A 13,553-nucleotide genomic window follows, 5' to 3' on the forward strand; every position below is an offset into this window, starting at 1 on the left:
TGTATAAGGAAACGGCTAAAAGAAACGACAGCAGAAAGTTTGGTTTATACATCTTTATTGGTTCGCAAGATATATACAAAAAACATATTTGGGGGCGGGGTCACGCCCACTTTTCCAAAAAAATTACATTCAAATGTGCGCCTCCCTAATGCGATCCTATGTTCCAAATTTTATTTTCATTACTTTATTTATGGCTTAGTTATTTTGTGGCCGTGGCAGTGGTCTGATTCCGCCCATCTTCGAACTTAACCTTCTTATGGTGCCAAGGAACACGTGTTCCAAGTTTCATTAAGATATCTCAATTTTTACTCAAGTTACGGCTTGCACGGACGGACAGAAGTCATCCGGATTTCAACTTTACTCGTCACCCTGATCACTTTGGTATATATAACCCTATATCTAACTCGTTTAGTTTTAGGACCTACAAACAACCGTTATGTGGACAAAACTATAATACTCTCTTTAGCAACTTTTGTTGCGAGAGTATAAAAATAATAATTTCTTCTGATTAAGTACTTGACTTGAAAACTTTTCTTGATTATACTGCTCATTTCTTGCTATTCAATTAATTTTCTCTTGATAAAACATAAATGAATTAGCTAATTAGTCTGTTCGCATAAAAAGTCAACAAGTTTTATGACAACATCGTTTCAATTTGAAATTGTTGATATGAAAGTTTAAAAATGAAGCTGAGGCCAACTATAGTTTCACTTGACCTTCAACCTTAAGCTTAACGACCAGCTGATATATTTAAAAAATACTCTTTAAAAATCGCATCTTTACAACCGGTTTCAGCGATCAATCGAATTTACTTTCTTAAAATTAATTTGTAGCTTAGGAATTTCCAAACTGACATTTCTACAAGCTGTCAAAATGCATGTAATTTGACTTTCACCTCAGTGCGTAGCTGTCATTTGGTAATAACAGCTGTTTTTGACAGACAGCTGCAGTTCCTCGATCGCTCTCACAACAGCATACATTTGATAATTTCCAAAAAAAATACTAAGATTATAATTGAATTTTAAATTCCATCGCTCCTTCTGTTGGAAAATAAATAAAAATTTAAAAAAAAGTTAAAAAAAATTAATGGAAATCACAAATTTAAATAAAATATTTCAATCAATTATGAATAAAATTAATGTCCAACAATTTAAGTTTCCGACGCTTCTGTTTTAAACTCATACAGTATGGTTTCTTAGTACAATTTCAGTGAATTTTGCTATAATTAATTTTCTAAATATTATTAAAATTCAAAATTATATAATATTTACTAATAGGTTATAAACATATTCGCGTAGCTTTTAAAGATAATCAAGTAAGTCGAAATAATTTTTGATAGTTCTTTTTGAAAAATTTTAAACTCTTTATATCACAATTTCCTTTGATATTGCAAATTGTTTATAATAATATATGCACTGATATTCCTCCGTTTTATTACCATAAAGATTTATAAGTTTGTATTGTATGTGTACATTAGGGTAGGTTATGAGTTGCATTTGTTCTTTAATTATTGAAATGTTTTCACATATCACGCCGTCATAATGATTAGATTAAAAAAATTAAAGTTCTAACAACCACATTCCTTCTTTACTTTAACCTTGCTTACACGAATTATTAAAAAGTTCTATAATATATAAATATTTCTATATTATATACATATATCTGTACATTAGGGGTGTCCTCATTTGTAAATGAGAATTGGCAAATTGTACGGAGCTTAATTAAAAACGAAACCACTGTTTATTTGGACCAGCCTGTACACACAAAACATCTTTGAAGAATGCACAAATATGAAATTAATACAATTAAGGACACCCCTAACAAAATACTTAAATACTTTTTTATATTAATAGTATAAGTATATATTAGTATTAATTTTACCTATTATAATTTTCGTTAGAAATGTAACTAGTTTTAATTTTAATAGAATTTAACTAACTACTGGAATGTTGAAGTTAATATATTTTAGTTAACGGATAAAATAACTCAGGACACCTTAGCGCCCCATGAATCGGTTTCATGGTACATGCGCAATATATTATCCTTGATGAGTTTGGTTTTCTCTGTAAAGGTTAGTTAGTGTAGAGTTGCATTTGGTTTTTCTAATAACAAAGTTGGCCAAACTCACCCTTTGATAAAGTATGGCTTGCCGTTGCCGATTGTTTCTTCAAAAATTCTAGGCACATATCTTGAGGTAGGCCCAATGAGTGCATGTTGCATGTGAAGGCCCTGGAAATATACATCATTATTTTAGCAGTATGAATCTCACTTGTTCACTTCGTCTCACCCCAGTTGTCGAAATACAATATTCTCGATGGAATGCGGATCGAGATGTGTATGCTGCTTGTCAGCAGTTGCTGCCACGCTCGACGCACCCACCAAAGCTGTGGACTCAGCCGAAGCACCAGCACCACCAACCGCTGAGGTATCTTCGGCACTGGTCTGTGAAGCGGATTTCTTCGTCGACAGCACCTTTAAGGCCACATTATTACCATGATGTGAGGAACTGGACGTGGAAGCGATTTCCCCATCAACTGGTACATCCGTTGACAATGCAATCTCATTCGTTGCCTCAGCTGGCGCATGCTCAGTCAAATTGGACTCGACCGCTATCTTTGTTATGAATTGTGCTTTATTACGTTGCTTCCTTTCAGCACGTCGCTTACGCATTGCCAAACGATGGTCGCGTTCACTTTGCACAGCCTCGAAAAATGCGGCGCCCCAAAAACGTTGACTATACCATATCGGTTGCTGACGCATAAAAATGTAGAGATACTGGCGATACGGTTCACAGCCAGGAACTTCAACTGTAGAAATGAAAATGAATGGTAAAGCTGATAAGCGAGTCCCACACATACTCACTTTCATTGTAGAATATAAAGCAGGTATTCATGATTAACGCCGCCGGTGAGTAGTCTTCACTCTCACCACACTCAAATAAGACGATGGCGAAATACTGCACCAGCGAATGGAAGGTCACCTCGTCTACACGCTTCGCTTTGGTCTTCTGTTCGAGCAGGAAACGTGTAAACCACTGTCGCCCCGCATCGATGCGCGCCAATGCGCCAAACTCCGCTTTCAACTCCAGTCCAATTGCTGAGGCGTTCGAAAAAAGCACCTCAATGAAACGTTTCATGAACTCCTTGACCGGTTCCTCGCCAGCGCGGCAGTCCAAACTGATGGATGATGCCCATGAAGGTACTGAGTTCTGCGACTCTGAACGTATGAAATTACGCCAATCGGTAGATTCGATACTGGGACTCGCTTGCACATCAGGATCATCGCGCAAACTGGTCACAGTGCTGCTATTCGAGTTGCGACTGCGTGGCGGCACCACCATACTGGTGCCCGATTGTGTCATGGCTGCTGTATCCATATGCAAGTGCGTGGGATGGCTGCGCTGTTCAGTCGAATTGGCGCATTCACGATCCGATGGCGGTTGCACATCAATATGCGGTGCGCTGGCATTCACGCTCAACAAGTCCGTAATGCGTGATAAATCTCTTTGTATGTCGAGTTCGCTACGTCGTGCACCGGGTATGGCGCGTCCCGGACGTCCATAACCACCTGAGTGGCGTGACTCGATGGAATTGGAGCGTGTAGTGCTACTAACATGCGAACGATTAACAGGCGGCGAGTATGAAGACGATGTAGAGCTGGAAGTTGAGGAACTCGAATCGGAACGTTTATTTTTATCACGTGCGCTGGTGCGGGAAGCCTCCAAGCGTGGTCCTTTGAGAATTTTATGTAATACATATATTACTTCGGAGTTACGGAAAATAACTATTATACTCACTAGGTAATAAGTTGGGATATCGAAACCGACCTGATATGATCTCTTCATGCGCTCTCCGCGCCTTAATGCGTCGAAACTCGTAATCTATTTTCGTATAATCAATCGTCTCATCAACTGTGGAGGATAAAATTTTATTATAGAGAAACGAGAAAATATTATTGTTTTTATGCTTACATGTAGGAACCTCCTCGTCATCATCGCAGTACTCCGATTCGCTAGAGCTCATGCTGAGTGTAAGCTGTAAAGACAAAAATTATACGTCTTAGAGATTATGAAGTGTATTAATCGTAATCCAAGTCTACATCTCATACAAGTGAAAGCCCTAACTCATACAAAGCACATTTAGAATAAGTGCACAACAAGGGTCGTCTATTAGAAAACACCGTCAAGTTCTCAGAGAATTACATCATGAAATCTCAGCTCGGAAATAGCGACGATTTAAATAAATCCGATCAAATCCTGGAAGGATGATGGATTTTCCATCAATGATTTATGATGATTTACATGAGAAACTCTCCAAGGTATGATATTGACGAAGCGTGGCAAGTTACATAGTACCGTCCTCTCAGTTTATAGGGGCTGGACATATGCAGTTCAGGCATAAATCTAAACTTAAGATCGAAATTTCCTATAACAGTACTTGGATCTTTGAGTATTATCAGATAAGTTCAAGATGACAGCTTAAGGCGTCTTCATATACACAAGACAATAAAGATTGCATTCAGCAATGATAGCATCCTTACTAACACAGACACCCAATTGTGAATCAATAACCATTGACTTATTTATTTCCTCTTAATAAATATTTAACTAATCGCTTACAGACATAACCTCACAACTATATATATGTAAGGCCACTAGCCAACCAGTTTCATTGCACACCCACTTTCTGCCATCACACTCGCCCTCTCTGCAGTCACTTACATACAAACATAATTCTTTTACATGAACTTAACCCAGATGTGCCACTGCACAATGGCCTCGACAATGGCACAATCGAATTGTGTGGCAACAGCAAATGCCAACAAACATAGCTGATGTCCTCAGAAAAAAGCCAACATAAAACAACAAAAATCAAAGAGCGACAGCATATATTAAGAAGAAAAAAGCAGCAAAGTAATATTCTACATTCCGGTCTGTCGGTTGGACCTGTTTGGCGCCCCTGAACTTAACCATGGTACAGTGCACACACCGACACAAACACAGAGAGCGAGTAGAGACACTGGCTTGTGTGCGCTTTGTCGTTGGCTGCAGCGGTAAGTAGGCTGCAGCTGAATGGCCACAATCGGTCGATGTCACAGCGGGTGACAGTCGAGGTAAATGTTAAGCGTTATTGAATGATGTCAAGCATATTTTATTTTTTATGCAACTGTGTGGGTGTGTTGGTCGCACAGTTATTAAAACGAAAATAGTAGCGAATGGTACTAAAATAATCCATAAAGCCATTGGTTTATGCAAACATATTGAGGGATTCAAGTACAGGAGAGTGTGAAAGAAGTGCATTAGAAACATATAAATGTCATAATTTCGTTCTTTTGATTACTTAATTTCGAGAACATTTCAAAAACACTATATTCATTGAAATCAATTTATAAAAGCTCCGAATAATTAGCGTAATATAATCTACAAAAACGGTCAGGTGTTAAATTCTATCTAAGGTTTTTTAGACAATCTGATAGCACGTATATCTGCATTGCCTATACGTGCTGTGTTCAAAAAATAACGGGAATTTTCATTTTTTGAAAAATATATTTGTTCATTCGTCTGTAGGCTGGAGTCGCCCTCAAAGTAGTCCCCATTCGATATTATGCACTTATGTCAGGATCCTTCCAATAGTCGAAACACTTCTGAAACTTGATGTATGGTATAGCCCTTGGGTCTTTCTGCGATTACTAGTATGCTTGTAAACCTTTAAGATAGGTTCTCTTTATTCTTAGGAATAGGAAAAAGTGACACGGCTAATATGGATGAGGCCAGTAACAGCATTGTCAGTATAGTCAAGATCATCTTTGGGAGAGTTTTTCATATAAATCATGGATGGACCCTGAGGAAAGTATTAGTAGAAAACTCTCTTTATTCTTAGGAATAGGAAAAAGTCACATGTCTAATATGGATGAGGCCAGTAACAGCATTGTCAGTATAGTCAAGATCATCTTTAGGAGAGTTTTTCATATAAATCATGGATGGACCCTGAGGAAAGTATTAGTAGAAAACTTTCTTTATTCTTAGGAATAGGAAAAAGTCACACGTCTAATATGGATGAGGCTGGATCATCGTTACAGTATTGTCAGTATAGTCAAGATCATCTTTAGGAGAGTTTCTCATATAAATCATGGATGGACCTTGAGAAAAGTATTAGTAGAAAACTCTCTTTATTCTTAGGAATATGAAAAAGTCTCACGTCTAATATGGATGAGGCCAGTAACAGCATTGTCAGTATAGTCAAGATCATCTTTAGGAGAGTTTTTCATATAAATCATAGATGAACCTCGAGGAAAGTATTAGTAGAAAACTTCGATATGGAACTACGAATCAAAACTACTAGAAATTTTGCATGCTTCACGCCTAAGTCTCCTCTCATATCCACTGCCTGTCCAATGCTTCTAGAGCATGCAAGACCATGAAGTTGGGCCAATATATATTTGGTCTGGTAAGATTTAAGTCGTCAGTTATGCTATTTACGGGAGCTTCTGAAGCAACTTTTATTAAACTATCGACATTAAACTACAACTATGTGTAGGAAGGCACTCTGTAACCAACTTATTACTACTAATAGAGTACTAAGAGAGTTCCTTGTGGGCTCTAATCTATCTCTGTAAGTGAAATCTGGAATGAATGGACCTATCTAACCTAAAATGTAACCAAAATATAAAATTAAAAAGAAAAAACTACGAGTTTCTCAAAACATTCAATTCGTCCAAGGAAGATATAGTTTTTGAATTACTATATTTAACTCACCTTATTCGAAATACCGTTAAGCAGCTCATTGCTATTTCCCAGCACTGTTAGAAATTTCGACTTCAATATACCAATGCCGGGAGTACGGCCCATAAAGCTTTTAATTTTCGAGCGTTCACCACCCGGTGGCGTAGGTGGACATGTGTTTAAGTCCACCATCTTTTTGCCGTTGATGTTGTTGTTGTTATGCTTGTTGTTCAGCATTCACTCCAAGCGCTGCACTTAATTAATTGTTCATACGCCGTGTAGGTGCCGCAGTGTTAGTGTGTGTTTGTTGGTATGTGACCTTGTGCTGCATAAATGCATGCGTGTGTGTTTTTTTGTTGTTTGCTTCTAATTTTCTTTGTTTTAATTATTGTTTTATGTTGGATTTTTTTTTGTTTAAAATATTGTTTATTTGCTTATAATATTTTTTTAATTATTTTTTTTATTTCAATCTTGCGTTCAGCAGTTAAAATGGACAATTTTTACTATATTTTTTTTAATAATTTTTTTTCAATAATTTTTATTTGAATTACTTAGTAATTGTAATTAAATATTTTTTTTTGTTATAGTCAGCACAATTGCACACAATTTTTGGTCAGCTGCACATGTCCATATGGTAAGAACGCGCAACCAACTGGCGCTATGAGTATCGTATTACGTTATCGGCATACAATTGGCGGCTGGCTGGCGTGGCAAGCGACGGTAGAAATATGCGATAGAACGCGCGTACATGCAAATATGCGACTGCAGAGGCATGCCACAGCACACTAACGCACTAAATGTTTGGCGCTCATGTGCATGTGTGCGTCTGTGTGTGTGTACGCTTTGTTACTTATATGTGTTTATGGGACAGCAGCAGCATTGCCGTTGTTTATTGTTGATGTTATATCGATTTTTTCCGCTGCAGCTATACACACACACATAATTTCTTTACGGTTATGACTGTCTATATGTACGTACGTTTTTTTTATGTTTTCAGGCCTCCAACGCGGTACATGGCCAGTTATTTCGTCAAAGGTGCTGCTGAATTGAAAATTTGTTTTTTTTTCTTCTGCTGCTGCTTTGTGCAATTCTTTGAAGGTTATAATTTGGCAAGCAGCGACGGACACGCCTACCAAGGTTGTACAACTCTGCTGTGTTGAGTGCAATAAAATGCTTGTTGGGAATATAACGGTTAGCGGGGTGGCGTGTAAACAGCTTAATTAACACATGACACACTGGGGCGTATTACCGCAATGGTTTTTGAGAATTTTTTATATTTTTTTTTGCTAGAAACTCACCCAAATTGTAGAGCTAGTTGCTCGTGAATTTTTATTTTAAATATTGCTGTTTTTAATGATTTTCTTTAATTTTTTTTTATTGCTTTAATTATTTTTTTTTAATGCTCTTTATTATTTTTTAATATATTTTTTTTTTAATTTTATATATATCTTAACAATTTTTTGTTAAATATTTTTTTTATTTCAATAATTTTTTAAAATGTTTTCTAATATTTTTTTAATATTTTTTTTTAAATATTTTTTTTTATTAATTTTAATTTAATATTAATTTTATTATTTTTACAAAAATTATTTTTCTAGAATTTTTTAATATTTTTATTTTATTTTTTTAATATTTTTAATTTTTTATTTTATTAATTTTCTTAATAATTAGTTTTTATTAATTATTAATCTTTTCAATATTTTGTGATTTTGTTTTTTCTTTGCTGCCCAACTCCTTTCATTTACTTTTATTGCTAATAGCCAAGGCACTTTTTAAACGCACGCTTCTAACTTTTCTGCTATGCAAAATATATTAGCAACAACAACATTACAACATTTTATTAATTTTTTCCACTCACTTATAAAATTATTTAATTTCCACTGCAAACTTGTCTCCACTTCACTTAGCGTTTACACTTTGACTGCTGCAGCTTTTGCACAACTCGCTGTTGCAGCAACACTGACGGGCATTCGCCGCGTTCGACAAGGCTAAGCTGACTGCCAAAGCTTCAATTGTACACATAACGGCTGTCCTTCGGTGGTGTGTGCGCTCCTCCAGCGCAGCGTATAGCAACAAACGACGCGCCTTTCACGCTGCTACCCAAAAACAACTACAATAGGTGCTTAACAAGTGTGTGTGTGTGTGTGTGTCGGTGTGGAGCGTATGAAATCAATGCCAACTTTTAGGCGCGTTAAATGCGCTCGTCGCGCCGTTGCCCGAAGTCATGTGAAAGGCATGACAGCCGAGTGAAGTACGCCACGAGCACGTGGCGTAAATAAATAATACAAACGAGCGAATATAGCGCGACGCTGAGAGCCAGAGCGCGTTGAAAGCATAAAAATTGAGAGAATGTGAGATTGAGTATGTCAGAGGGCGCACTCCCATAAATAATTGCTCTCCAAAGCAAACATAAATTCTTGTTTAGCACACACATTTCATTCAAACACACATCCAAATACATAACCACCAGCTGTCAGTCCATGTGAGCGCATGCACACGGCGTATGTGTAACTTTTTATTTGTTTACAACGCGTCATCAGCTGTTTCTAAGCTTTCGCCTCACACCGGCTAGCATTTCAACTAGCTTTCTTTTATTTACACTTCTCACTACTCTATTATGCGCTTATACTCTCTCTTTCTACTTATTTGCTCATTTTGGCGGCGCGCTCTCTTCTGTCTCTGTTTTCGCGGCGAAAATAGCATTTCTTCACCACAAATTGCTTTCCGCTTTCAATATGCTCTCTCAGATTTAATATTATTATGTATTGCCTCGTCTTTCGTTCCGTTTTTTGCCATCGACTTTTCTTCGTTTTGTTTACATTGCTGATTTCGAAAGCCGGAAGCAACAAATGCGCATGTGTTTTGCTTGTAGGTGTGTATGTTTAATGCCGTTAATTTTGTGAATTGCGGCAAATTCGTCTTAATTCGCTGCAATGAATATGAAATTGTCACTACACATGCATGCATTAAATTATATACATATGTATATGGCGCAGATGTTGTTGCATGTGTGTGGCTATATATATGAAATGAAACTAGAAGTCTATAAAATATTATTTTTTGTAAAATATAAGAATGAATTCTTATAAATAATAGGGTTAGAATGAATTTTGTGTGTTAATAAAGCAACCTTTTTTGTTGAAAAAGGCAAAAGAAAATCTACAAAATAGTTTTTGAGGACCCAAAATGAAGTTGATCGAGCGCATGAAATATTCATCGACTAATATTGAGAGAGAAAACCAGAAAATGGGCTATCATTGTATTTGGTTTGCAATGGTGCATAATAACCTCATTAGAAGAAGAAGAAACTTCTGATGCGGATATGGCACCCAACAACTTGTTTCTGTTCTCATAAAAACCTCTTGTTGTCTATAGGCCCATATATCATAAATGAAATGAACAGATCATATTTTGTAGCAAATGTGGGAAATATTTTCATTGTATCTACGAAGTTGGAACTCCACTATAATCTTCAAAACGCCCTCTGTTGCAACTATAATAATTTACATATATTTAATTTACTCTGCTATGGGTTTTGCATTTTGTTACTTAATTGTTATATATGTATAACGATATATTGCCGAGCATACATCAAGTTTGTGAAACTTTGATTTGTTTTCGATTCTGACTAGAAAGAAATTGTGAGAAGATAAAGGACCACCGCAAAGTCAGAGATAAAGGGGGCTTTTTATATGAATGAATCCTCAAATGCTGATAAAAAGTTCGATTGGGACTCGAGCTAACAATGTCTATACAATTTCGGTGACTCTTCTTATTGCAAGATGTTTTTCGTTACAAAACTAATAACGCATTAATCAATTCTGAATAAATTGCTTTGGATGTGATTTTGGGAGTGATGTGCAAAGTACTCAACTACTTTCGATAGAACTACTTTTGTCTATAGTTAAACTGTCTATGAACCATACGACAAAAACAATCGACTATCTCAATCAGAAATCTTTAAAAAATACAAAGGTTAGATCAAACGATATCGATTAACCTAAAGGATCCATATCTAGAAGTATTTTGGTATCACAATGAACCCGCGCCTTTAACAGTCCAATAGAGATCGTACGTTAACCACAGTTACATTCAAACTAAGCCGTTTCAGTATACATTGGATAACTTGGAGAAATTTCTGATAAAAATAATTTCTGATAAAGGCATGATTACACAATGTTTTGACTTGAAGTCATGAAAATTTGAAAGAAAAATTTGTAATTTCTAAAGTTATAGCTGTTTGTGTTAACCCAAAAGAGGTCCTTGCGGTGACATTAATAAGTCCTTGTAGATGCATCCAAAATCAATCGGATAGGAAAAAAATGTTTTATAAATAGATAATCCTGGGCGGGTCAAAGTTTTTTCTTTTTTTCAAAAATTAACAAAGTGGCGGCCTCAGGAAATTTTTGGGAAAAAATCAATAGTTGGTCTCAAAAAATCGAAATTCCTGAAAAAACAAAAAAGCCTCGATCCGGCCCGGGATAATTATGTATTCTAAAAGCTGTAGAGTTGTCAAATTTCAATTTCAAAAAGCACAGTTTTGAGAAAAACGCATTTAAACTTTCACACTAGCGTGTTGTATTGCCCGAGCGCTCTTTGTTATTTGTCTAATATCTCGAAAAGTAATTATCGGACCAACTTCAACTTCAAAGGATATTTTTATGATATTACACACAAAAATGCAAAAAAAAATTTTATTTTTTTTTAAATCCTGACTACTTCTAACCCCTTAAGTGTTTATATTTTTCAAAATATTGATTGCATATTTCAATATTGAACTGCAACTATGCCAAAAACACCGAGTTAATAAAAGACGCCGAAAAATCTGACCAAAAGAAAGACAACAACAACAATCCATCTAAACAAAAGCTAAAACATTTGAGTGGAATGCAATCAGCGGGATGCCATTAGATTAACGGTTTGTTTTTGTTTACATACTAAGGCTTCACTGGAAAATACAAAGTGCATAGAACTTATGAATTAAAAAAATAAACACAATGCAACTATACGCAGTGATTAATAAACTTATGTAAAATTTCACATATAGATATAGATATAACGATAAAAACATATGTATGTCTGTATGTACATATGTATATCAAAACATAAACATGAAATAAATCGACAAAAAGTAAAAAACAACAAACTAAAATGTGGAACACTTCATTAAGCTTTCAGGTAACGGTGTCAGGGTTCTCTAACCCAAGGAAAATCTAAATCAAATATTAAAACGGAAACGCTGATAGATTAGCAATAAACAATAGTTGAATGCAGCAAGCAAAATTTGTTTTGATATACTCTTATATTGGATTTATTGAATGCAATAGAAATGACTAATCATATATAAGTATTCCTATCTAAATTTTTCAATAACACCAATCTGAACAGCGAGAATCATTAATATAAGTAAGTAAAAGCTGTTGAAATTGCTTTTCAGGAATTGTAAAGAAAAATATTTACAAAAGTACATACATATGTTTGTTTTGAACGTAAGTATTCGGCTCTCTAACTACACAACATACAAATAAGCACAGTATACGGGATAGCTAGATCATCCGGAAGCTCCTCTCGTATGAGATTTATGATTTTCTATATATTACAATATGGCCAAAGATGGAGTATTTATTATAAATTCTAGATATGTATTTAATATAGGGAAGGTCGAAGAGAATCTTCTTCTTCTTGACTGGCGTAGACACCGCTTACGCGGTAATAGCCAAGTCCAAAACAGCGCGCCACGCATCTCTCCTTCTGGCAGTTTGGCGCCAATTGGTTATTCCAAGCGAAGCCAAGTCCCTCTCCGCCTGGTCCTTCCATCGGAGTGGAGATCTCCCTCTTCCTCTGCTTCCACCAGCGGGTACTGCATCGAATACTTTCAGAGCTGGAGCACCTTCATCCATTCGAACAACATGTCCTAGCCAGCGTAGCCGCTGTTTTTTTATTCGCTGGACTATATCTATGTCGTCGAATAACACATACAGCTCATCGTTCCATCGTCTGCGGTATTCGCCGTTGCCAATTCTTAAGGGACCATAAATCTTCCGCAAAACCTTTCTCTCGAAAACTCCTAGTGCCGTCTCATCGGATGTTGACATCGTCCACGCTTCTGCACCGTAAAGTAGGACGGGAATGATGAGAGACTTATAGAGTTTGGTTTTTGTTCGTCGAGAGAGGACTTTACTTTTCAATTGCCTACTTAGTCCATAGTAGCACCTGTTGGCAAGAGTGATTCTGCGTTGGATTTCCAGGCTGACATTGTTATTGCTGTTAATGCTGGTTCCCAGGTAGACGAAATTATCTACAACTTCAAAGTTATGACTGACAAGACGCGAATGCGCTGACTGTTTGTTTGACGACAGGAGATATTTCGTCTTGTCCTCGTTCAAACTTACGAGGACATCAACCAGCTGGGCAGAGGCACCTTCCCAATTAAGGGTACGGACATTCCAGGTGCATGCCCTTATTTCGTAGTCCTTTAAACGTTTGCAGTGGTCGTCATCAAAATTGGGGTCTCTCATCCGAGGCTGTTTTTTCTTTTTCATTGGGGGGTGTTTTTATGTGGTGGGTCCCAAACCCTACGCACAACCGCATAGGCGGGTTTCGCCTTCTCACTTTAGCTCGCCTCCAAACGGATGTCTGTTGTCTACCCAGAGGATACTTGGTCTAAGACCGGAAGTCGTGAGCTGCTTGAGCCACATGTAAAAGAATCGTTCCTGGCCACTCCCAAGTGAATGACAGTCAGAAACTTTCCTCACTTACGTGAACTTCTACATATGACTCCATGCTAGGAAGAAACCATAGATTTTACTTCCATAGAGTCACTGGCCTTACG

General features: G+C 36.7%; 1 protein-coding gene and 1 long non-coding RNA gene across 3 annotated transcripts in view; both read right to left on the reverse strand.

The window, feature by feature from the left end:
- Positions 1-356: 356 nt before the first annotated feature.
- Positions 357-7,120, reverse strand: LOC105217887 (uncharacterized). Of its 2 annotated transcripts, none has more exons than XM_054227459.1 (7): positions 6,755-7,120; positions 3,971-4,034; positions 3,827-3,910; positions 2,863-3,732; positions 2,288-2,807; positions 2,129-2,229; positions 357-2,063 (listed from the first exon to the last, which is right to left on the reverse strand). In XM_054227459.1, the coding sequence occupies exons 1-7, from the start codon at positions 6,956-6,958 to the stop codon at positions 1,987-1,989; spliced, it is 1,920 nt and encodes a 639-aa protein (XP_054083434.1). In that variant the 5' UTR covers positions 6,959-7,120; the 3' UTR covers positions 357-1,986. The 2 variants fall into 2 exon arrangements, with proteins under 2 accessions (XP_054083434.1, XP_011191428.1); XM_011193126.3 differs by having other exon boundaries at positions 3,797-3,910; positions 6,755-7,116.
- Positions 7,121-8,438: 1,318 nt separating this feature from the next.
- LOC114804671 (uncharacterized) overlaps positions 8,439-13,553 on the reverse strand; it is a 90,010-nt gene continuing 84,895 nt past the window's right edge. The window contains exon 3 of the long non-coding RNA XR_008470612.1: positions 8,439-9,649. This is a non-coding gene — a long non-coding RNA (uncharacterized LOC114804671). The remainder of the gene's footprint in view (positions 9,650-13,553) is intronic.

This window comes from Zeugodacus cucurbitae, chromosome 3, assembly GCF_028554725.1.
Source record: "Zeugodacus cucurbitae isolate PBARC_wt_2022May chromosome 3, idZeuCucr1.2, whole genome shotgun sequence".
Lineage (NCBI taxonomy): Eukaryota > Metazoa > Arthropoda > Insecta > Diptera > Tephritidae > Zeugodacus > Zeugodacus cucurbitae.

What these genes read in the sequence shown, in the direction of transcription:
- LOC105217887 (XM_011193126.3), bottom strand. Translation starts at nt 6,958, where the DNA reads ATGCTGAACAACAAGCATAACAACAACAACATCAACGGCAAAAAGATG. An exon ending in ATTGTATTTCGACAACTGGG is followed by an intron (nt 2,230 to 2,287) that starts GTGAGACGAAGT and finishes GTATATTTCCAG; the next exon opens with GGCCTTCACATGCAACATGC. An exon ending in AAGCCATACTTTATCAAAGG is followed by an intron (nt 2,064 to 2,128) that starts GTGAGTTTGGCC and finishes TAACCTTTACAG; the next exon opens with AGAAAACCAAACTCATCAAG.